Raw genomic sequence first — 26,603 nt, forward strand, 5'->3', positions numbered from 1 at the left:
AACTTCTTTTGAATTAATTGTAATTGACTTGCTCTTGAAGACGCAGACCCCTTAATTATTTCTTTTTCCTTAATTAACAGCCAAACAATAATAAGATACAAAATGAGCTGAAAACAACTGTTATCTGAAAATAAAGAAAGATGAAGGCCTCAGGAATGTTCATCTGCTCAGGTCCACAAAACATTTGAACCGTGCTCTTAGAAAAGAGAAAATCAACAATTTCAGAAACGTCTGCTATTGCACAATGAGAGCAGTGACAAGCCATGGAATTCAAGAGCAGGTTTATTTAATGACAAGCACTGATTCTTAAATTCAGACATTTCTCTGTGTAGTTTGAATTCTAAGCAATGCCAGGGTGTTATAAACTTGGTGAATTGTATAATCATTCATCAAAATGAAGCTCCATTCTCATTTCAGAGTTATGCAGGGGTTTCACTAGAAATGAATTTAACATTTGACTAACAAATTGAGCCGGAAGTGAAAGTTATTTATTTTTATTTGGCTGACACCTTCATCGAAGGCAACCTACAGCATCTGAGAAACAACCGGTGAGATTTCTTTTGTTTTTTCTAATTGGTGCACAGGCAGCTGAAGTGACTTTCTCAGGGTCACACAGTGGTGTCAGTAGTGGGATTTGAACCCACAGCCTCAGCATATGAACACCAATGGCCAAAACCTTAACCACTTACACCACACTGCCTGCCAAACACAAAAAGCCACAAATGCTGTTGCTGTTTCTAATTATTTAATTCCTCCTTTACCTGTTTTACTCATGCCCTTCCCAGCCTTTTCCAGTGCTAGGCTGTCCTGTCCCTGAGTCTGAATCAGGCTGCTTGATATCAGTGTTGTTCACTAGTGCCTGGAGAAACGAAATGCCATTGCTCTGAATCAGAGAGCTTAAGATGGCATTGCTATCTGGAGGATTCCAGACCACATTTACAGGCAGAATGAGGGGGATCATCTTCCATATGAAGGCAGATAGGAAGTTCTTTTTAAAAGGTAAACACACCATTTGTAGAGCCTGAGACTCGTGGAGTGGTAAAGATGAGCTCAAATCCACACTGGCTAACTGGGCACCCTCCACCAATTTTACAAATAACTTCTTGTCAGGTCAACTCAATAATTCTCTTCCAAAGGACAAACTGTTATTCAAAAATAATTGAATAGAATAAGAAAGAAAGAAAGAAAGAAAGAAAGAAAGAAAGAAAGAAAGAAAGAAAGAAAGAAAGAAAGAACCTAAGATCTTAAGAAGCCTTAAGCACTTAACAGATTCTGGTGCCTGCCCAGGGCCGGGGCCACCATTAACTCTTTCAGGGCTGATGTCGACTTTTGTCAAAATTCAGGGGTAGAAGATGGTGATCACTAGTAAACTGCAAAAAACTCACCCTTATATTTTAGTTCGACTCTCTTTGCTAGAAGGAAAGGTACATAGCTTTGCTAATTTAACCTCGATTCCCTATGCGTGCATGAGTAGCGAAGAGCAAACAACATCTAAAATGGCACCGACATCTGGCGAGAGACCAGATGCAAATTTGTGCAAAGCAAAATACTCTATAGACGTTTTACATAATTTCGTTGAGTAGAACTCTGACTTGTTGGACTCAGAGTTTGATGCAAGTGATCTGGAGATGGATATTGAAAACGAAAGTGAGGTACCAGCATCATCTGATTGGTCCCCAGATGATCATGGGGCTGAACACTTTCATATAGCTGATGCTCCTACAGCAACATTCACCTGGGAGGCCCACCACATATTGCGTTTCACTGCAAACACCACCACAACCCACCTGCTGTGCGAAGACAGCCATGCAGCAGGCCCACTGTGCATTGAGGTGCCCCCAGCCACCAGAGATGTAACAGACTTTTTATGTTGATTTATGTGTGAAATCTGTTGCTTTGTGTGTTTTTCAGAAAACTGAGTTTTTGGAAAAAATATTCAGCCCTCAAAGAGTTAAGGAGAATTAGGTATTCACATAGGGCAAATGATCATAAGGGTAGGAGGGAACCCATCCGCACGGGTTAGCTACCGAACAATCAGTTGGCACACTAACAGTCTTGGCCTAGGGCACAAAATAACCCAGCAATGGCACTGGCGCCACCCATATACAGTGAGCTGCATTCACTCTCAGTGGATGACTGAACAGGACGGCTGACGTGACCAAGACAAGAGCGATCACATGATCCTTGGTGTACCGGGTGGCAGTTACCAGATTCTAGTTTTGTTGTATTCCCAAGATTAATATATATCATTAACCTCTACTATTACTGTTTTATTATTATTTTTTTATTAGTATATATGCATGTAATTTTTTCATTGAATGTGGGAGCCCCTTTTTGTGGACTCCGGTTCAGCTGCCCCATTTACAGTTTTGCACCATGTGGTCCATGCTAAATCTGGCAATGGAAAATTTCTGCAGTGCCCCCCTTCCCTTGATGCCCTAAGCACACACTTATTTTGCTTAATGGTTCATCTAGCCGTGCCTAATGGTATGATGGAGGGGCAACCCATCTGAACAGTAGCTGCAAAGCTATAGGTCTGCTAAATCTTAAAGGATCAGAGACAGCTGTACTGTCAGACAATTTTTCAAGATTAGTTTCTTGCTCAAATTAGCTGCTGCATAATTGGACCACACAACAGGATGCTGACAACGAAGTGGATGGCCTGTGCTTTCTTAAGTGACGTGATGCCCGGGAGCGTACAGCCAGGGTCGTCTTACTGCATGGGCACGCTGGGCAGTTGCCAGGGGGCCCCATGCTAATCTATGCATGTTGTGACTTACTGAGTGGCTGTGTAGGTAGGGATGCCAGTGCACTGCTTTGCCCGGGGGCCTATAATGCTGCCCAAACCTGACATTGACAGACAGACACCAGTTTATCACACAACACACAGGTGTATTTAGAACTGAGGGTCTCTATTTCTCTGGTCCCCACAGTACAATTAAGCAGCACAAACACACAGTTGGTTTCTTCTTTCCTTCTCTTCCACTCTGTCCGTCTCCACTCCTCCTGGCAAGTTTTGTCCTACACCTCCTTCCCTTCAGGGAGCCACTTTTATAGGAGACCTGGAAGTGCTCCAGGTGTCTAATGAGCTCCTTCTGGCAGCACTTTCCGGGGTGTGGCAGTTCCCCCAAAAACGTCCATATGCTCCCTGGTGCTTGGCCAACAGGGTTGAGCTTCTATGGCCCTGCTGGAAACCCGAAACTGTCCTGGAAATACTCTCTCCCCCGGGCCCTCCATAATCGGGGTGTCCTGGCCCCAGCCGTCCACCACAGTGACAACGAATACTGAAAATTGTGATGGTAGGGCCAATGGTTCAGATTCTTTTATGCAGTCTGACCCACCCAAAATTATTCAACTTATTTGGTTTTATTAGGAGTTAAGCATCTTTTAACATTTATAAATGTTGCTTTGGACATGTGCAGAGGAGAATTGCTGGGTATACTGACAGAAGGGTACTAAGGGTAGAGCTGCCAGGTAAGAGGAGAAGAGGAAGGCCTAAGAGAAGGTTTATGGATGTGGTGAGAGAGGACATGTAGGTGATGGGGTGACAGAGTAAGATGACGAGGATAGGAAGATATGGAACAAGATGATCCACTGTGGTGACCCCTAATGGAAGCAGCCGGAAGGAGAAGAAGACGAGGAAACTGCTAGAAAAATCATTGCTAGAATGTGGAAGATTTGCATTAAATGTTAAGCATTTTTTTCTCACTATATCAGACCAATATAGACCATGCATCTTGAGCCAACAAATTTTCAGAAACACGATCAGTCCTCCTCATCGTCCAATGCAGAGAATACCCACTTGTGTACAGCGTAATGCAAAGAGAACTCTTCATATCAGAGCAGGACTGAAAACTTGGCCTGGAGAAGGGAATGCTTTCTGAATGAGTAATGTTTGCCAAACTAGCAAAAGTAGGAGGCAGGGCAGGGCAGGGCAGGGAATAGCTGGGACGCCTGAGCAGGCGTGTGTAGGAGAAAACACGAGGATAACTTCACGGATGGACTTCAGAAGAGCTAATAGGTGGGACTGGGCTAGAATTCAGTGTTATAAAGAAAATGACATTTCTGTGTGTTGCTTAGTGTAATGGACTAGTTTAAAGTAAAGGGAAAATTCCTGGAAAAGTCTGCTATAGGTTATTGTTGATGACTATCTATGGGACATAAATATTTACCTGAGTCACCTACTTTGAATAATCAGACTGCTTTGATTAGTATCTCATCCACGCACAATGTGGTGACACTGAACTGCCTACTTCCTTTGAAAATGAATGAGTTCTGGGGACATTGGTTTCTAATCAGGTACTTCTTGATAGCTGACAACAATGCTATTGTTGAAGCAAAGTAAATGTTTTTATACTATTGTTCTGCAGAGGAAATTGGTATGAACTACTGTTTAAGTGATCACCATGTTGATCTATGCTGAGATTGAAGCATTTATGTATTTTTGGGTAAATGAGAATAAAGGAAACCTCTGCTCCTTAGGGACAAGCTGACAGAGATAGGAGTAGATTCATACCTGGTGGCATGGATCGTGGACTATCTTACAGACAGACCTCAGTATGTGCATCTCGGGAACTGCAGGTCTGACATTGTGGTCAGCAACATAGGAGCACCGCAGGGGACTGTACTTTCTCTGGTCCTGTTCAGCCTATATACATCGGACGTCCAATACAACTCGGAGTCCTGCCACGTGCAAAAGTTCGCTGGTGACACTGCTATCGTGGGCTGTATCAGGAGTGGGCAGAAGGAGGAGTATAGGAACCTAATCAAGGACTTTGTTAAATGGTGTGACTCAAACCACCTACAACTGAACACCAGCAAAACCAAGGAGCTGGTGGTGAATTTTAGGAGACCCAGACCCCTCATGGACCCCGTGATCGTCAGAGGTGACTGTGTGCAGAGGGTGCAGACCTATAAATACCTGGGAGAGCAGCTGGATGATAAATTGGACTGGACTGCCAATACTGATTCTCTGTGCAAGAGAGGACAGAGCTGACTATACTTCCTTAGAAGACTGGCGTCCTTCAACATCTGCAATAAGATGCTGTAGATGTTCTATCAGACGGTTGTGGCGAGCGCCCTCTTCTACGCGGTGGTGTGCTGGGGAGGCAGCATAAAGAAGAAGGACGCCTCACGCCTGGACAAACTGGTGAGGAAGGCAGGCTCTGTTGTAGGGCACGGAGCTGGACAGTTTGACATCCGTAGCAGAGCAACGGGCACTAAGCAGGCTCCTGTCAATCATGGAAAATCCACTGCATCCACTGAACAGGATCATCTCCAGACAGAGGAGCAGCTTCAGTGACAGACTGCTGTCACCGTCCTGCTCCACTGACAGACTGAGGAGATCGTTCCTCCCCCACAGTATGCGACTCTTCAAACGTTAACATTATTCAAAGTTATTGTCTGTTTTTACCTGCATTATTATTACTCTTTAATATTGTTTTTTGTATCAGTATACTGCTGTTGGAGTATGTGAATTTCTCCTTGGGATTAATAAAGTATCTATCTATCTATCTATCTATCTATCTATCTATCTATCTATCTATCTATCTATCTATCTATCTATCTGTCTGTCTGTCTGTCTGTCTGTCTGTCTGTCTGTCTGTCTGTCTGTCTGTCTGTCTGTCTGTCTATCTATCTATCTATCTATCTATCTATCTATCTATCTATCTAAAGGAGGACAGAGAAGTCTGGTCTAAGACTCATGACTGCTGCCTGCTTCTTTTATGTGTTTTCATCATATCACTGTGGGCAGGGACGTTCTTAGGCATACGCGAACTATGCATCCGCGTAGGGCCCCGACTTACAATTTTTAAAATTTTTTTTTGTTGTCGGGCTGCGGGCCTAGGGCCCCTGTCATGCCCCTGGCACTGCTGCCATCTGTGCCAGTCCCAGCAAATTCAGTTCAGTGCATCTCTTAGTCTTATTAACAATGGTAATTTATTATCCAAATTGCAGTCTTCACCTAAATCCCTACTAATATTGTCATGCCGTCGTAACTTTGCCAAATGCACTATAGCAAACGTTAATTTTAGAGATTCATTTCGGATTCATTCAGAAAGATCCCTATAAAATCATGAAATATCCCTATATTACCGGCCTTTACCAGATCCAGAACAAAATCAATATTTTACCACTCCGCATACACACAAGCGTACATGTAGGCCTACAGGTCATCTATGGCCTTTTTCGTACGTTTTATTAGAACACCTTCCAGAGCTCTGGGGACCTTTGGTAGAATGGGGCGGGGCTGAATATTAATGATGCGCAATCCCGGTCTCAGCCACTCCCACTGCTGATGTGGCGGCATTAATAATAATAATTCTTTGCATTTATATAGTGCTTTTCTCACTACTCAAAGCGCTCAGCAATTGCAGGTTAAGGGCCTTGCTCAAGGGCCCAACAGAGCAGAGTCCCTATTGGCATTTACGGGATTCGAACCGGCAACCTTCTGATTGCCAGTGCAGATCCCTAGCCTCAGAGCCACCACTCCGCCTAACAGACACTGTTGTTACTGCAGGCCGATCAGCAGGCTTCATCGAAGTGTACTTGTGCGGTGGGTCACTCACCTTGTCAGGTGGTTTGCTCACGTGAATTTTCACATTATCCTGGGGTTCACGATTCCGAAACAAATCATGAAATAGTTTGGAAAAGCCCAAGAAAAAACAAAAAAACATTCCTTTAAATGGGAAACTAGAAGTGAAAAAGTGCTTTATTAAAAAGTATTTAATGACCGACGATACCTTACTAAGGTTGGTTTTGATGACTAGTTTGAACATCTGGTGTTACCTTTGATAGTAACCTCTCTGTTGAGAAACAAGTAAATTCTGTAGTCAAGAGTTGCTTTTTCCAACTTCGTCTATTAGGTAAGATAAAGCCTTTTTTTATCTTCTAGGGATCTTGAGATAGCTACACATGCGTTTATTTTTTCTCACCTCGATTACTGCAACTTGTGGTATTCTGGGATTAGCAAATCCCTGATACACAGGTTACAGTTGGTCCAAAATGCTGCCGCTCGTTTTCTGGTTGGGGCAAGAAAGTATGACACTGTTTCTCCTATTTTAGCTTCTTTACACTGGCTGCCTGTCAATTTTCGAATTGATTTTAAAATCTTGCTGCTAGTTTTTAAATCTTTACATGGGCTTGCTCCTGCCTATTTATCTGAACTGTGTGTTTTACATCAGCCATCTAGAGTGCTTAGATCTTCTGGTCAGCTGTCTCTGGTTGTACCTCGTACCAAGTGTAAAACTAAGGGGGACAGACAGGGCTTTTGCAGCTGCTGCGCCTCGCCTGTGGAACTCTTTACCTCATCACATAAAGGAGTCGTCTACAATTGAACTGTTCAAAACGAGATTAAAGACTCATTTCTATTCACTTGCATTCCGTGACCTTCAGTAATACTGATGGTTTCCTCTTTGTGATTATATAACATTACTTCTATTTATTATATATTGTATTTTATGTTCATATATTTTATTTCTATTTATGTTTTATGTTAATTGTTTTGTTTTTCTTTTATTCTATTATTGTAAAGCACTTTGGCCACAGCTTTACTATGTTGTTTTAAATGTGCTATAAAAATACATTGACATTGACATTATAGTTTCATTATCAGACTAATTCTGCTGATTTTCATGTAGTTCTGAGTTATTTGAACACAAATGAAAGGCATTTTAGGAGCCAGGAAATGCTTACATAATGTTTTCCATTTAAATGATTTATACAGTACAGTAAGTAGGTGTGTGTATAATAGAATAATTCAGGACTGGATCCGCTCCTTAAAGTGGGGGAAGCCTGCACGGCTGTCCTACTAGTGTAATCATTAAAATGTCCGCTCACACTGAATGTCACTGCTTCAAGTTACATTTACTTGGCTCACACTTTAATGATTATAATTGGACTAGTTTTTAACAAGAATTGTTTTGAGTTTGTAAGATCTTCTTTTGACTAAGCAGCTTACATTTACTTAAACTTCTGATAATTAAGTATCAATATTGATTAATAATGATATTACATATCAACTTCAATATTAATTAATATCAGGTACTTTACAACGTTTACGAGAGTGACTTGCTCATGGGAAAATTTTACTTTTACTTGAGTCAAGAAGGATGTCTCTACTTTTAATCAAGTGTGGCTGTTGGGAACTTCATACAACACGTACTGTGCATTTACGTTGGAGTGCTCCCTTAAAAGGCTTTTGGGCCTCCCAGATGTACTTAAAGTGCAGAAGGACAAATTGATTGTAAATATGTATACCACACTACGAGCACGCAGACTTATCTCCAGCCCATCTGTCAGAGGGTAACTGATGTTCTGTACCAGGGGTTTTCAGAGTCGGTCCTGGGGGCCACCAGTTTTTGTTCCAACCGGATTCCTAATCAGTGACAACAACAGATAACACTGAGCTCATTTAATTAGCTGGTATTTTTTCTCTTATTCTACAGTACATTCAGAAAAGCACAGCAGTATGATTTTTACATTTATAATACCTTTAGAAATATTTTTATTTTTGCTATAGATTTAAATGCTTAACTTAACTCTGTTTCGTTGATTTCATTATATTTTTCCCTTTCTTTGTGCAGTTTGCTCCCTTCGTTGTATCTTAATAATGACAATTAAATATGAGCAGAGCAGACACCTGGGCAAACAACACGGAATCATAAAAGGCTGCAAATGCTTTAGCATCAGACCCACTAATCTCTCTCTCTATATAAAATCCGTCCGTCGGCCTGTCTGTCGGTCTTGTCACAAGAGAACTGCTTAACTGATTTAGATCGTTTTTTTATTTCTATAATTTGCTTAAACATTCCAGTTGATTTTACAACTTCTCTCATCATGCTAAGTATCAGAGTTTGCTTGCGATACCGATTTATTTGTGCGACTCTGAAAGATACGCAGTGGGAAGGGGGAAGGGGCGGAGCCCTCCTGACTCATACACCAGCCTCGGGGTGTGTACTTTAACTCCACTTAACTAGCAAATGAGAGAACTACTTCACAGATTTAGATGGGGTTTTTGTTCTATAATTTGCTTGAACATTGAACACGTATCAATGTATCAGAGTTCGCTTGTGGTACCGATTTATTTGCGCGAATCCGAGAGAGATGCAGTGGACCGAGGGGAAGGGGGCAGGGCCCTCCTCACTTACTTGCCAGCCTCTGAGCCGTGTACCTTACCTCCGCTTAACTACCGAACGAGAGAATTACTTCACGGATTTAGATGAGGTTTTTTTTCTAGAATTTGCTTGAACATTCTTGGTTGATTTTGCGACTTCTCACATCACGCTAAGTATCACAGTTCGCTTGCGGTACTGATTTATTTGCGTGAATCCAAGAGAGAGGCTGCGGGTCAAGGGGATGGGAAAGTGGGCGGAGCCCTCCTGACTCACACAGCAGCCTTGGGGCGTGTGCCTTAACTCCGCTTAACTACCGAACGAGAGAACTACTTCACGGATTTAGATCGGGTTTTTTTCTAGAATTTGCTTGAACATTCCGGTTGATTTTGCAACTTCTCTCATTATGCTAAGAATCGTAGTTCGCTTTGTGGTGGACCTGGCCGGGACGCCTCTTTGACACTGGATCCAGGGGAGCAGCCATGGGATGCACACTATGTCCCCTGGAACGCATGGTGGCAGCCTTCCTGGGTTATATTGGGGCCACAGGTGTAGGACTTCATGGCTCAGCCCTTTTGGGCTCCATGGCCACCACCGAAGGGAGCTGCAAGGCTTAATGAGCCCCTGTGGGCTGGAATGCAGCCACACCCAGAAGCGCAGCCTGAATTCGGTTAATTATCACCTGAAGCTCTTCCGGGTGGGCTATAAGAAGAGCCTGCAGCCACTACTCAAGGCACCAGAGTTGGGAGGAGGAGGATGAAGTTGCCTGGGAGGAGTGGAAGAAGAAGTACAATACAATACAATACAATACAATACAATATAATACAATTTATTTTTGTATAACCCAAAATCACACAAGAAGTGCCGCAATGGGCTTTAACAGGCTGTGCCTCTTGACAGCCCCCCAGCCTTGACTCTCTAAGAAGACAAGGGAAAAACTCCCAAAAAAACCTTGTAGGGAAAAATGGGAGAAACCTTGGGAAAGGCAGTTCAAAGAGAGACCCCTTTCCAGGTAGGTTGGGCGTGCAGTGGGTGTCAAAAAGAAAAAGGGGGTCAATACAATACAATACACAGAACAGAACAAATCCTCAATACAGTATAAAATAAAAATTTTTGAAGTACGGAGCAGAATTTAACAGTAGATGATATCACATAAGAAGATTTGGATATATTTAGAGTCCTGGACACCTCATCCATCAAGCTGCCTCCCCCATTTGGCCATTCTATGACTGAAACAGTGCTGGGCCAGCCAATCCGATGAAAGGACCCCTCCTTCCCACGATTCCTGCGATCCTCCATCAGTACCTGAGTCCCTGTGTGCGTTTTGGTTTCACTTTGGGTGTGTTTGTGTGGGACTGTGTTGAGCCGGTGGGACACGGGGAAGACGTGCCCCACGGCTGAAGAAAAATAAAAGCACTTTTTCTTTGATTTTTACACGTGCCTCCGTTGTCAGTCTGGGTCGGGTCGGGCGCCTATATAGCTTCTTGCACAGCTTGCAGGAGTGATATATTCACGCTAATCCGAGAGAGAGACGGTGAAGAAGAAGGAAGTGTGACGTCAGAAGTAGGGAGCCAGGCGGGGACCCTCCTCACTGTCCTCTTTCACTACTACGTGGAGGACGGCTAGTATTTCCTATAAATCATTTTCTTCCTCGAATGGAAATACTTCATAGACACGTTTATTTGTGCAAAAATTACATTGGTCAACGTGGAAACATGCCATTGTATGTTTCGTTTTAACGTAATAAAATGTTCTCAAACCCACTTAATCCAATCCAGGGTTTGGCAGCACTGGAGACAATGCAGAAACTCACCCTGAACAGGGCAGCAGTCCAGCACAGGATGTAAACACACACACTCTCACACACACGCACACACACAGAGCCAATTCAGAGTGGCCAGCTAAGCTAACACACCCACCCTTGGTGATGTAAGAAGAGAGTAGAGAATATGGAGCCAAACACACAGACACAGGGAGAACATGCAAAGACAACACAGACAATAACTGGACATAGGAACTGAACCAAGGATGCTGGATCCATGTGGCAACAGCTCTTACTATGCCACTGTGCTGCACTCATTTTTAATTATTTTATTTTATTTTTTTCAACAGTAGCCCAGAAGAGTCTTTGGTATCATTTCGGCAGTTTTCTTTCTTCTGCCGGATGTGTGAACCTCCAGGGCTTGTCATTGACTGGCACGTGTTTTAAACTCTAATTTTACTTAACTCTGTTTATATAGCTCTGGGGTGGGGTGTTCACGGGTGTGTGTGTGTGTCCTCTTTCAAGTTTCTCTATTAAAATGCACTTTCAATGATGTGTTATTGTCCTCTTACTTTCCTGAATTCAAATAACAAATTGATCCTAAAAAAAGAACCGTTTCTTCTGCCATCTTTTTTCCGTCTGCTTTACGTTTTTTGTTGCTGTTTTGTTTGAGTTACCAAGTAACCAAGCTTAGGCACTAATGCAAGTAATCGGACAATTCTAAAACACAGCAACCATTTCAGGCATATTTTTTTCCCTTACATGTGGTTAACAGGAATTCACTATTTTCATAAGAATGTGGGCATAAATAAGCTTACTTACGTTTGAGAATCAGATCCAAAAAGCTGCCTTGACTATTGTGTATAAAGCACATTTACTGTATATAATAATTCATTACATTTATATAGCGCTTTTCTAGGTACTCAAAGCGCTATCCACACAGGGAAGAACCAGGAAGCGAACCCACAATCTTCCACAGTCTCCTTACTGCAAAGCAGCAGCACTACCACTACGCCACCTGTGAGGATGGAATGGTAGACAAACAGAAATGGACTCTAATGAGTATTTCTGAGATGGAGCATGGAATTAACAATCAGAACAAAAAGCAGTTTCTTTAAATAAGGATTTCAGTTAGAAAAGTGGTGGTTCGTATCTTTTAATGCAGTTGGTTTGGCTTGAAAATCAGCCGCCTTGTTACTGGGAAATGCAGACATACACAGAGAGAGAAAGAGGCAATGAGGCCTCGAAAAGACTGAAGGAATTATTATTCTTTGTTTTGTTCTTTATTTCGCCTTATATAATTTCTTGTATTAGGAATTTGTTCGTTTTCGCATACCCCTTGGGGTCAGAGTGCAGGGTCAGCCATTGTATAGCACCCCCTGGAGCAATTGCAGGTTAATGGCCCAGCAGAGTAGGATCCCCTTTGGCAGTAATAGGGATTTCAAACCAGCAATTTTCTGGATACCAATGCAGTTATAGAGGTAAAAGAGAAAGTGTGCACTCCATCCATTCAATCATTTACTGAAATCCAATTTAGGGTCACAGGGAGCAAGAACGTAGCCATGAAGCATTTGGTGCAAAGCAGGAACTAATGCTTGAAAGTTAGGCTGACTCACTAGCTAATACAAAATTTGGACCTATCAAGTAACCTAACGCTCCTGTCTTTTGATTGAACAAAAATTGTGATAGCAGCAGAAAAACGTCATGGTGGTGCAAGGGTAGCACCTGCGGACTTGCAGTAGGGAGACTGGTGTTTGCGACCTGGATGCTTCCTGCGTGGAGGTTTGTGTATTCTTCCAGTGTCCCCATGGGTTTTCTTCGGGTGTTCTGGCTCCCTTTTACAGCCCACAGACGTACAGTATAGTTGGCCCTAGAGTGTGTCTGTGTGTGTGTGTGTGTGTGTGTTCACCCTGTGATAGCCCACGGGGTGCTCCTGCCTGCTGCCTAATGGTTCCTGTGATAGGTCCCTGCTTCCCTGGAGAAGTGGTGATGAAAGATGGATGGGTGTGTATACTGTATGCTATATTCACATCCACACATTATATGTATCTACCAGTAATGGTGCAGTGAATACGCTTGACTTGAGGATTCATAGTTTTCTTTCCCTTTTTTCGTGCGTTTATCATTCGTTTGCTCAGAGGTTGATGCACTTGCTGCTTCCTGAGCGGCTCTTCTTTTCTCCACCCTAGCAGCCGGCTTCTTCGCTTCTTCTGTCAGCATCTTTTCACATTAAAACTGATTAAGTCAGTGCTTGTGTTGCAATTACTTAGTAAACTTTCCTTCATTTTTCACTTAAGCTGGCACTTAAGTCTTCAATCTGCCTCAAGAATGATTTAAGATATGAAGAGGTAGGGGAAGTGACGGCGAAGGTGGTAGGGAATGAGAACGGTGCCCGTACACATGCGCCACACAGTTGTGAGTCAATTCTACAATAAAATAAAATAAAAATAAAAAGAGTAATAAAAATCATCACCCCGAAAGCAGACAGTAGACGTCACGTAGTATATGTGTACCCAATTTCAGATCAATAGTTCAAACGTTTTGCGAGCTACAGATGATTTAAAATCCTGGACAGACAGACGGACAGCCACGGTAGCGTATTATATAAGAAGATATAGGCAGTGGCAGGATGGTTAGTGCTGCTGCCTCACAACTCGAAGGACCTCGGCTTGGATCATCTCTCAGTTCATGTCAAAGAGGGTTCCCTTCTGCGTTCTCTAGTTTGCTACCACATCTTATAGACATGAATGTTTAGTTAGATGGGGACTCTGAATTGGCGAGGTGTGAGTAAGTGCGGGTGTGTCTGAACATACCCTGTAACAGACTAGTGTGCCATTCAATGTTGGCTTAATTTCTGCACCCAGTCCCACAGGGACCGGCTCTGGCTCCCTGAGACCTTTTAACGGATTAAATAGATTTAAAGAATGGATGGATACGATACATACAGAGCATAAGAAATATAATTGATACCCAATTCGGGACTGGTTTCTGTACACAGTGCTATTACTCATTAAATGTATTGATGTTGTAAGAGTTAAATCCTTTCAATTAATGTTAATGGTAAATGTACCTTAGTTTGCTTAGTTTTAGAACCTGAATATAATATCCATCCATCCATTATTCAACCCGCTATATCCTAACTAGGATTATGACTCCGGCGCCTCTGCGAGTGGCAGCCTTTCCAGCAGCTCCGTGTACGACTTTATCTTTCTGCCTTTTTATCTATTTTACTGATCACTCCTACCACTTTCTTTTGTGAATTTCCCCTTGGGATTAATAAAGTATCTATCTATCTATAGGGTCACAGGGGTCTGCTGGAGCCAATCCCAGCCAACACAGGGCACAAGGCAGGAAACAAACTCCGGGTAGGGTGGCAGCTCACTGCAGGGCACACACACACAAACACCAAGCACACACTAGAGACAATTTAATATCACCAATGTACCTAACCTGCATGTCTTTGGACTGTGGGAGGAAACCCACGCAGACACGGGGAGAACATGCAAACTCCATGCAGGGAGGACCCGGGAAGTGAACCCGGGTCTCCTAACTGCGAGCCAGCAGCGCTTACCCACTGCGCCACCGTGCCACCTGAATATAATATAGCATAAAATACACAAGAATAAAGAATGGGACAAAAATATCCTCCGAGAGCAACTTCTCCCAGGCATCCAAGGACAGTTTGGTGACCAGCATGATGGAGCACCGGGCCATAAGGCAAAAGTGAGAACTAAGGGGGCTCGGGGGGCAAAACATTGAAATTTGGGGTCCATGGCCAGGAGACTCCCCATTGAGAACTTGTGGTTAATCCTCAAGAGGTGGGTGCAAACAGGACAACATCATCTGCAAAAAGCAGTGACCCAATCCTGAGTCCACCAAACTGGACCCCCTCAACACCCTGGCTGCGCCTAGAAATTCTGTCCATAAAAGTTATGAACCTAGTTTCCTAGTATGCATACTTTCTTAAATAAGTATGGTTGTGGTGTACGTACAGCACAGAACCTTTCTTGCTCTCAAGTGTGCACATCTCTTTTTAACCTAAAAGTAAAAAGAAGATGGCTTATATTATTTGTACCATTTGGAATTGTTAAAGAAGTTGATTAATGTACTGTTTTGTTGAAAATGGGCATTCTCTCTATAAGAGGAAGCCCAAGTCTCATTTCAGAGAGATTTTGGGGTGGAGTGACTCACAGGTACAGCAGGTCTCGCCTGCAGTATGGAAGTCTGAGGACAGCAGGCATCTACCACAGACAGTGGAGATTTAGAGAAAGCAAGATATCCATGAGCTCCATCAACAGGTTGAGCCTGAATGTTTTTGGTCCCATGGATGTCCAGAAGGCACAGGCCATTGACACTAATTGGTTTTGGGCTGGGGAAAAGAGAGGTTAGGAGCAGGCGCTGATACAGCCGCACCCACCACATGACAAACCAACTCAGGATCCCAGATTAGGACCCGAGTGCAGCCATGCAACGGGTGTTACCTCAGCACGACACTAGTTCAGATGGAATGGAACACTGGGAGGTTTTTTTATGGTGGCTGGAGTGCCAATTCTGCCACCGACCCTCAGGTTTTTCCCCTGCAGGTTGGAGGGCCTACATACAGATTAACATCATACCCAGGATGGAGCAATTGCTCAAGGGCCCAAAGGAGTAGAGTCACTTTTGGCGTTTATGGGATTCGAGCTGGCAACCTTCTGATTACCAGTGCAAATCCCTAGCCTCAAAGCCACCACACCACCCAAGAAGGCATTGGTTAAAGATTCTCTCATTCATCACCAATGGAAGAATAATAACTAGAAGAGTCGCTTACCTGGTAGATCATAACTTTAAAGTTTCGCCTCTTGAGCAGCTCAGCCTCGTTGCTCTCCAGTCTCTTGATCTGTCCCGCTTGCTTTTCCAGATTCTGCCGCACCGTCTTGACATTGACGCTTACTTTACGCACTTTCTCCAGCATCTTGTTGACTGTGTTGCTAGTGGTGGTGTGCGATTTGGACAGCTTGGTCAGCTCGCTTTGGATCCCTGTGACGGCGCTCTCCATCTCCTGCTGCCGCTGCTCCAGGCTGTTCTGGGTCTGCTGAATCTGGTCGACTGCCCCGATGATCTTGTCCAGCAGTGTTAATACCATAACGCCATTCATCTGGGAGTCTTCCTTCTCTCCCTGTTCATCTCCTGCCTGCTCATCATCGGAATCCTCCACAAAGGCTGCTTGCTCGAGCTGCAGACTGGTCTCTGTCATGATTGCCCTTCTTCAAATGACCTGATTTGGGGATAAAAAAGCAAAGAGCATGCAACCCAGCTGAAAGGCAAATCTTTCTTCTTTTCTTTCTTTCTTTCTGTCTGTCTATCTTTTTCCCCAGGAGTTGGGAAGGAAGCCAGCAGCTGGAGTGGAGAGCTAAGTTCGTCTCGCGACGACTGCACTGTAACTTGAATGCTGGAACTCTGCTAAACCATCCAGTGCAGCCAGCCAACACAATTTTCCAAACTCAGAGATGATTGGCCAGCTCCACCTTGATCTATTTAAAAAAAAAAAAAAAAGACTGCCAAAGCCCCCCCACTCCCCCCCTCTTCTGACCCACTGCGTCACACCCTCACAGTGGCATGGTTTGAATAGTTAGAGGGAAAGCGAGGATGTTTCCCTGCATGCACACACAAGCACAGTAAAATAAGGAATGTGAAGTCGGAACACCAATCAGTTTTTCCAAAGGGGGGCGGCAAAAAAAAAAAAAGGTACTGAAGTTCAATTCATTAACAGAAAAGCAGACAAAATAGCTTTTTCCAGTTGAATCTAACAACGGTGGGCTCAAAAATAAGCTATAGGGTAACGTCTGTTCCTAATCAGCTCTATAAATGGAAAAAAAAAATAACAATGGTGTAAGATCAAAGGGCACAAATGAGAGCAGACTGTCAGGATGTGACATCTCTAGTAACAGAAAATGTATTTTATATATTTTTTTGCCTTTTTTTGAATTATAAGTATTTGCAATCTCTAAGTTTATAATTATAATTAAAATGCAGCTTCACAGTGCTGGGGTGACTTTTGTAGCTAGTACAAAGTTTGCTGGAGTTTTTCTTTGTTTTTTCTGTCCTCCCTGGCCATCGGACCTTACTTTTATTCTTTGTTAATTAGTATTGCCTAATTTTATTTTTATTAACTGCTCAAAAAAATGAAAGGACCACTTTTTAATGAGAGTATAGCATTAAGTCAATGAAACTTCTGGGCTATTGATTTGGTCAGTTAAGTAACAGAGGGGCCTGTTCATCAGTTTCAGCTGCTTTGATGCACTAGAGGGGCAACAATGAGGAGACCCCCAAAACAGGAATGAATGGTTTAACAGGTGGAGCCCACTGACGTTTTTCCCTCCTCATCTGTTTTGTCACTCGTTTTGCATTTGGCTACGGTCAGTGTCACTACTGGTAGCATGAGGTGATACCTGGACCCTCCAGAGCTGGCACAGGTAGTCCAACTTTTCCATCAATATGTGTCATTGCCAGAAAGTTTGCTGTGTCTCCCAGCACAGTCTCAAGGGCATGGAGGAGATTCCAGGAGACAGGCAGTTCCTCTAGGAGAGCTGGATAGTGCCCCTCGTAGAAGGTCCTTAACCCATCAGCAGGACTGACTGGTATCTGCTCCTTTTGGCAAGGAGGAACAGGATGAACACTGCCAGAGTGTACAAAATGTGCTCCAGCAGGCAGGCAGGCCACTGGTGTGAATGTCTCTGACCAAACAATCAGAAACAGACTTCATGTGGGGGGCCTGACGTCCTCTAGTGGGCACCATGGAGCTCGATTGGTATTTGCCATAGAATACCAGAATTGGAAGGTCCACCACTGGCGCCCTGTGTTTTTCACAGATGAGAGCAGGTTCATCCTGAGCAATGTGACAGACGTGAAAGGGTTTGGAGAAGCCGTGGAGAATGTTATGCTGTCTGTGACATCGTTCAGCATGACCGGTTTGGTGGTGGGTCAATGATGGTCTGGGGAGGCATATCCATGGAGGGACGCACAGACCTCTACAGGCTACACAACGGCACCTTGACTGCCATTAGGTATCGGGATGAAATCCTTGGACTCATCGTCAGACCCTATGCTTGTGCAGTGGCTTCTGGGTTCCTCCTGGTGCACGACAATGCCCGGCCTCATGTGGCGAGAGCATGAAGGAATTGATACCATTTACTGGCCCCCACGCTCACTCGCATAACCTCAATCCAATAGAACACCTCTGGGTGGGACATTATGTTTGGGTCCATCTGACACCTCAGCCTGTCCAGGAGCTCAGTGATGCCCTGGTCCAGATCTGGGAGGAGATCCCCCAGGACACCATCCATCGTCTCATTAGGAACAAGATCCCCACCCCCGATGTTGTCAGGCATGCATATAAGCACACGGGGGGCCAGACAAACTACTGAGTACGATTTGGAGTTGCTGCAATGAGTAGAGATAGCCAGCCGGATTTGTTTCCCCTTTGAGATCTGATGTGTATTCAAAATGTTCCTTTAATTTTTTTAAGCAGTTTATTTTTTATTTCTTCATCTTGTAAAGCACTTTGAGCTACATCATTTGTATGAAAACGTGCTATAGAATTAAATGTTGTTGTTATTGTTGTTGCTGGCTCACCACTAGATCCCTGTAAACGTCATCTGCTAGTGCTGCTATTGCAGAAGCATATGATGTATTGTACCAGGTGCAGTGTTACCAATACAGCAACCCCAAAGGTGCTGCAAATGCAGCAAAGAGATAGAAATGATTTCAAACTGTAAAACCTCTTCAAATACTAAACAAAACTCTGCATTCATTTGTTTTTTGGTAACCACTAAGGCCCTTAACCTGCAATTGCTCTGTCCTGGGCGTGACGTTAATCTGCATCCAGCTCTGCAAGCAGGTCCTCCAGGTTACAGGGAAAACTTAGGGATTGGTGTGGCAGGATTGGCACTCCAGCCACCCTAAAAAAAACCTCACCCTGTTCCAGTGTGGTACTGAGGTGCACTCGGGTCCTAATCCATGTGGTTCGTCGTGTGTTGGGGTCGGCAACGTGCTGTAATCAGCACATCCTCCTCTGATTTAATGTCTGACTTGCCTGGCCTTGATGTAGTGTACTTTTAGCTCTACACACATCATCAGTCAGTCATTTTCTAACCCTCTCAGTCCTGAACAGGGTCACAAGGGGTTCTGGAGCCTATCCCAGCTAGCACAGGGCGCAAGGCAGGAACAAACAAACCCTGGACATGATGCCAATTAATCACAATGTGAACACACGCAGTCTCCCACACATACACACAGTCCCAAACATACAATAGGGCCAATTTAGGATTGACAAGAAATGAGGACATTAGAGGGTCAGCTAAGGTTGGATGGTTTGGAGACAAAGCAAGAGAGGCGAGATTGCGTTGGTTTGGAGATGTGCAGAGGAAGGATGCTGGGTATTTTTGGGAAAAGGGTACTGAGAAACCTGAAACTGTCCAGGAAATACTCTCTCCCCTGGTCCTTCCATAATCAGGGTGTCCTGGCCAGGTATGGTGATGGTAGGGCCAATGGTTCAGATTCTTTTAAGCAGTCTGACCCACCCAAAATTATTCAACTTATTTGGTTTTATTGGGAGTTACCGTATATACTCACGGATAAGTTCTCCCGCGGATAAGTTGGGACTTAATTTTTTCGTATAATTTCTGGTATTTTATAATGTCGGTCATATACTATAAGTTGAATGCGGAAAACTCACGCTATTGGTCCAAGAGATTATGATAAGCTAATGAACACCTGAGAGAGTAACCATGGAGCACACAGCCTTTTTTTTCTATGTGGGTGTGGCAATGCGCTGTATCAGCGTGCGATCCTAACCTCACTCTCTCTCTCTCTCTCTCTCTCTGTTGTTCCTACGTGACCACACGGTGATACCTGAACTATTCCGGAGTGATGTTTGCACTGATTTGTGTTTTTTGTATCTCACACCCTCATACACCTTTATTGTAAGGGCATCCCTTATCTACGATGGAATGTTCGAGCAGAAGAAAATATGAAGCTGGTGTTAAATTAAAAGTCGTTGAAGTGTCGAAAGAAATTGGTAACTGCAATGCTGCAACAAAATTTGATGCGTCTGAGAAACTGGAATGAGATTGAAGAAGATGTAAAAATAATTAATTAATTAATTAATTAAGTGTTGCATTTTTGAGTGGGCTTATAAGTTGGGGTCTGATCTTATGATCGATTTTTCAGGATTCAAGACTCAACTTATACGTGAGTACAGTGGTGTGAAAAACTATTTGCCCCCTTCCTGATTTCTTATTCTTTTGCATGTTTGTCACACAAAATGTTTCTGATCATCAAACACATTTAACCATTAGTCAAATATAACACAAGTAAACACAAAATTCAGTTTTTAAATGATGGTGTTTATTATTTAGGGAGAAAAAAAATCCAAACCTACATGGCCCTGTGTGAAAAAGTAATTGCCCCCTTGTTAAAAAATAACCTAACTGTGGTGTATCACACCTGAGTTCAATTTCCGTAGCCACCCCCAGGCCTGATTACTGCCACACCTGTTTCAATCAAGAAATCACTTAAATAGGAGCTGCCTGACACAGAGAAGTAGACCAAAAGCACCTCAAAAACTAGACATCATGCCAAGATCCAAAGAAATTCAGGAACAAATGAGAACAGAAGTAATTGAGATCTATCAGTCTGGTAAAGGTTATAAAGCCATTTCTAAAGCTTTGGGACTCCAGCGAACCACAGTGAGAGCCATTATCCACAAATGGCAAAAACATGGAACAGTGGTGAACCTTCCCAGGAGTGGCCGGCCGACCAAAATTACCCCAAGAGCACAGAGACGACTCATCCGAGAGGTCACAAAAGACCCCAGGACAACGTCTAAAGAACTGCAGGCCTCACTTGCCTCAATTAAGGTCAGTGTTCACGACTCCACCATAAGAAAGAGACTGGGCAAAAACGGCCTGCATGGCAGATTTCCAAGACGCAAACCACTGTTAAGCAAAAAGAACATTAGGGCTCGTCTCAATTTTGCTAAGAAACATCTCAATGATTGCCAAGACTTTTGGGAAAATACCTTGTGGACTGGAGACAAAAGTTGAACTTTTTGGAAGGCAAATGTCCCGTTACATCTGGCGTAAAAGGAACACAGCATTTCAGAAAAAGAACATCATACCAACAGTAAAATATGGTGGTGGTAGTGTGATGGTCTGGGGTTGTTTTGCTGCTTCAGGACCTGGAAGGCTTGCTGTGATAGCTGGAACCATGAATTCTACTGTCTACCAAAAAATCCTGAAGGAGAATGTCCGGCCATCTGTTCGTCAACTCAAGCTGAAGCGATCTTGGGTGCTGCAACAGGACAATGACCCAAAACACACCAGCAAGTCCACCTCTGAATGGCTGAAGAAAAACAAAATGAAGACTTTGGAGTGGCCTAGTCAAAGTCCTGACCTGAATCCAATTGAGATGCTATGGCATGACCTTAAAAAGGCGGTTCATGCTAGAAAACCCTCAAATAAAGCTGAATTACAACAATTTTGCAAAGATGAGTGGGCCAAAATTCCTCCAGAGCGCTGTAAAAGACTCATTGCAAGTTATCGCAAATGCTTGATTGCAGTTATTGCTGCTAAGGGTGGCCCAACCAGTTATTAGGTTCAGGGGGCAATTACTTTTTCACACAGGGCCATGTAGGTTTGGATTTTTTTTTTCTCCCTAAATAATAAAAACCACCATTTACAAACTGCATTTTGTGTTTACTTGTGTTATATTTGACTAATGGTTAAATGTGTTTGATGATCAGAAACATTTTGTGTGACAAACATGCAAAAGAATAAGAAATCAGGAAGGGGGCAAATACTTTTTCACACCACTGTATATTACGGTAAGCATCTTTTAACATTTATAAATGTTGGTTTGGACATGTACAGAGGAGAGATGCTTGGGTATATTGAGAGAAGGGTACTAAGGATAGAGCAGCCAGGCAAGAGGAGAAGAGGAAGGCCTAAGAGAAGGTTTATGGATGTGGTGAGAGAGGACATGCAGGTGTTGAGTGTGACAGAACATGATAATGAGGACAGGAAGGTATGGAACAAGATGATCCACTGTGGTGACCCCTAACAGGAGCAGCCAAAAGAAGAAGAAGAATTCACCTAACCTGCATGTCTATGGAGTGTGGGAGGAAGTTGGAGCACTCGGAGGAAACCCACACACACATGGGGGGAACATGCAAACTACACACAAGGAGCGCCTCCCACTTTGCTAGAACTGCTTTTCAGGAAAGGTAGAATGAGGCATAAAAAACACGGAAATAAAGTTGGTAAACCAATTCCTACTAAAGTTTGAATTTCATTCAACTATTTGCAGTTAAAAATCACTGTTTTTTATGGTGATTTTCAGTGTGGTATTAGCATGTGGTATTAGGCTACTTTGTGCCTTTTAATATTAACTCACTTGCCTCACAGATATGAGCTGTTTTTTCCTGTGGTCGTCTTTGTTCCACCCACTGTGGTGCGCTGTTTGTAGAATCGGAAAGGCAAGACTTACTACTATGTGAAATTACATATCCTGAGGGCACAGTGGTAAGCAATGCTGCCTCATAGCTAAAAGAGCCTCGGAGTTTGAATCCTGGGCACAGCACCAGCTCTGTGGAGTTTGTGTGCTTTCCCCTTCTTTGCATTGTAATTATTTTACTAAATAAGCGGGCTTCTCTTCCATAATCCAAAGACATATGTGTTAAGTTAACTTGCCTGTGTAAGTGGGTATGGCTGCATGATATGATGAACTGGGGGGCTCCAGCCATTTATAGTTCCTGCCTGAAAGCTAATGTGTCATCATTTCCAGTTTGAAGTGTTTGTACATTTTTTACTAGATAACTTTTTTTAAATTTTTGCTTTGAATTTTATGTTCTTTTTTGTGTTTGATGAGGTCACCTAATTTTACATGGCATTGGCCACTATGGATGCTTGAAGAGAAGCTGTGGTGAGCACATGTGACAATAATAAATACCAGCTTCATTAAAGTTTGTCTGAACTTTACATCTCTATATATATAAAATCCAACATCTGTCTGTCTGTCTGTCCGCTTTTCACGAGAGAACTACTTAACGGATTTAGACTGGGTTTTTTTTTCTATATAATTTGCTTGAACATGATGGTTGATTTTACGACTTCTCTCATCGCACTAAGTATCACGGTTCGCTTGGGGCTCCGATTTATTTGCATGAATCTGAGAGAGTGGTTGCGGGCTGAGGGGAGAGAGAAGTGTAACCTCAGGAGTGGGGAGCCAGGCGGAGCCCTCCTCAATCTCGCGCCAGCCTCTGTGTGAGTCGCTGTACCTCTCGTCACATTTTGGAGTGGACCTTTGCCTCCGCTTGGCTAGCGATACCTGTTTGTTTCTTGATTTTTAAAGTTTGTCCTGTTTCACTACAATGCAGGTGGAGCCGCGGGGGACAGCTAGTATATATTTATATAAAAACCAACGTCTATCTGTCTGTATGTCTGTCTGTCCGCATTTCATGAGAGAACTACTTAATGGATTTAGATCGGGTTTTTTCTATAATTTGGGTTTTTTTCTATAATTTGCTTGAACATTCCGGTTGATTTGATGACTTCCCTCATCGTAGTTCAACTACAAGTACAAGTATCTGCTTGGCCAGAGATACCTTCCCAACTTTTTACATTTTTGGCAAAGAGATCACAGTTACATTCTCACCCCTGATAGAAAACCAAAAATATTATACTGTATATCAAGAGGCCCTTGGATATGAAAGCTTAAATTCTTCTCAATACAAATTTTTTTTACTGATTTTTTAAAGTTTGTCCTGTTTCACTGCTACCTGGGTAGGGAGCCGTGGGGGACAGCTAGTTCAAAATAAAGAAAACATTATTTTGTAAATAATAAAAAGTTTTCAGTTGTTAAGAGTTTTAGGTTTCAAATTTCAAATTTACCCTTTCTCCCTAAAATACTAGAAAAAGTAGTTGCCAATCAGCTTCAGTCACACCTTACGCATTACAGTTTATTTGAGAAATTCCAGTCTGGTTTCCGCATTGGTCATAGTGCAGAAACAGCACTAGCGCGGGTTGTAAATGACATTCTGATATCCTCTGTTGAAGGAAACTCCACTGTAATTATGTCGTTAGACTTAAGTGCAGCATTTGACACCATCGACAATGCTATTTTACTGCACAGGCTAGAAAATGATGTTGGCCTTACAGGCACCGTGCCCGCTTGGTTTAGTTCTTATTTTTCAAATCGATTCCAGTATGTACAGAAATGTGCTGACAGGACTCCATCATTATACACAGAACTTAAATATGGTGTCCCACAGGGCTCAGTACTGGGACCTTTACTGTTTTCACTTTACATGCTTCCACTGGGATCTATCTTTAGGAAACATAATGTTAATTTTCACTTGCATGCAGATGACACCCAGTTATACCTTTCATTTAGATCAAATGAAGCTTCTCCAATGTTGTCTTCAATTAGTTGTGTTAGTGCATTAAAGGAGTGGATGGATGAGAACTACCTCTCTTTAAACACCGATAAAACAGAGATGTTAATTGTTAGAGGGAATGACGCTGATCACAATAATATTTTGTCATCATTTAACTCAGTTGGAATCCCCATTAATTCTACTGAATCAGCCCGCAATCTTAGAGTTATTTTTGACTCTAGCATGTCATTTAAAGCGCATTTTACAAAGTTGTCCAAATCAAGTTTCTTCCATCTTAAACATGTTGGGAAATTAAGGCGCTTTCTAAATATTCTGAGAAATTAATTCATGCATTTATTTCTAGTAGAATTGACTACTGCAATGCGGTGTTCACTGGATGTTCAAACTGTTCTTTATACAGCCTCCAGTTAATCCAAAATGCTGCTGCAAGAATTATTACAAGAACAAAAAAAATACGAACACATAATTCCAGTTCTTAAATCCTTACACTGGCTCCCGGTTAAGTTTAGGGCAGATTTCAAAATCCTCCTTTTAACATATAAAGCCTTAAATTGCCAAGGTCCGGCTTACTTGTCTGAAGTTATCATGACTTACAAACCAGAGTGCACATTAAGATCTCAAGATGCCGGTCTGATTATGATTCTAAGAATTAATAAAATAACAGTGGGAGGTCGAGCTTTTAGTTATAGGGCCCCTAAACTGTGGAGAGGTCTGCCTGCTACTATAAGAGATGCCCCTTCGGTGTCAGCTTTTAAATCCCAGCTGAAGACTCACTACTTCAGTTTAGCACACCCTGACTAGAGCTGCTGATTAACTGTGCAGACTGCATCTCTGTTGTTAGTCGTTAGCACTAAAACATCAGTAACATGATAGTTATAATTTGTTACTAGCTCTCACCTATTCTGTTTCTCTTCTCGGTACTCAAATGTGGCACTTGGTGCCACGGCCCAGCTGCCAAGTTGTTTTGCCTGCCTAAGGTAATCACAGGAATCGATTACCTTTCACCGGATTGGCTAGCCCAGCACTGTCTCAGCTGAGGAAAGGCCAAATGGGGGAGGCAGCTTGATGGCTGAGGTCTCCAGGACTCTGAACAAATCCAAACTGTATTATGTGATATCATCTACTGATAAATTCTGGTCTATACCTGTAATATTTTTATTTTTATACTGTATTGAGGATTACTTGTGTTCTGTTGTGGGTATTGTATTGTATTGACCCCCTTCTTTTTGACACCCACTGCACACCCAACCTACCTAGAAAGGGGTCTCTCTTTGAACTGCCTTTCCCAAGGTTTCTTCCATTTTTTCCCTACAAGGGTTATTTTGGGAGTTTTTCCTTGTCTTCTTTGAGAGTCAAGGCTGGGGGGCCATCAAGAAGCAGGGTGTGTTAAAGCCCATTGCGGCACTTCTTGTGTGATTTTGTGCTATACAAAAATAAATTGTATTGTATTGTATTGTTTCTGATTTAAGCTGCTCTTTTTGTTTTAGCTTTTAGTTCCACCTTGCACACTCTGAATATGTAAAAACTAACTGACAGCAATACTTCGTTAAGTGTGTGGCATGATGGCGCAGTGTCAGTTTTGCTAAGGAGACCGAGGTTTATGTCTAAAGTCCTCCCTTCATGGAGTTTGCATGTCTGGGTAGGTTTCCTCCGGGCTCTCCAGTTCCCTCTCACAGTCCAAAGACATGCAGGTTAGGTAAACTGGCAATGCTAAATTGGCCCGAGTGTGTGGTTGAAGTGTGTGTGTGAGTGTTAGCCCTACAATGGACTGGCACCCTGTCCAGGGTTTGTTCTTGCCTGGTGCCCTGTGTTAGCAAGCATCGACTCCAGCAGACCCCCCGACACCCTGTTCAGGACTAACTAGGTTAGAAAATGACTGACTGGCTTTATTAAGACATTCTCAATGGGTACAAAATGCTGCTGGGATTGGGTCTGGAATAAGTGAGTTATTTTATTTTATTATTTTTTTGGTTATTGGATATGTTGTTTAAATATCAGAAGAAATTTCAATTCACAACACTAACTCACTCTGACTGTCAGAATTACCCTCACCTGCCAATTTTACAGTACTATACCTGTAAAGTGCGTTGTGATGATCTTCACTAAAAAATGCATGTTATTAATAGTGACTTGCTTTGTAGCTCAGTGTCTTACTTACTAAACTCCATTTGTACAAATCTAGAAATACATGGAGATTCACTCAAAAGAGGCCCCGAATATTCTGTAATTACTCTCACTAGGACAAAGCAATCTGAATGAAACAACATGCAATGTGCTCCTCGGTATATGGAGC

The 26,603-nt window shown here is 42.8% G+C and overlaps 1 protein-coding gene across 1 annotated transcript in view; it reads right to left on the reverse strand.

The window, feature by feature from the left end:
* Nucleotides 1-16,330, reverse strand: part of cavin1a (caveolae associated protein 1a) — an 86,418-nt gene extending 70,088 nt beyond the window's left edge. The window contains exon 1 of the mRNA XM_051918849.1: nt 15,686-16,330. Within this exon, the coding sequence (XP_051774809.1) occupies nt 15,686-16,111 (426 nt within the window). The 5' untranslated portion in view covers nt 16,112-16,330. The remainder of the gene's footprint in view (nt 1-15,685) is intronic.
* Between the last annotated feature and the right edge of the window lie 10,273 nt (nt 16,331-26,603).

Source organism: Erpetoichthys calabaricus, chromosome 14, assembly GCF_900747795.2.
Source record: "Erpetoichthys calabaricus chromosome 14, fErpCal1.3, whole genome shotgun sequence".
In the NCBI taxonomy this organism is placed as follows: domain Eukaryota; kingdom Metazoa; phylum Chordata; class Cladistia; order Polypteriformes; family Polypteridae; genus Erpetoichthys; species Erpetoichthys calabaricus.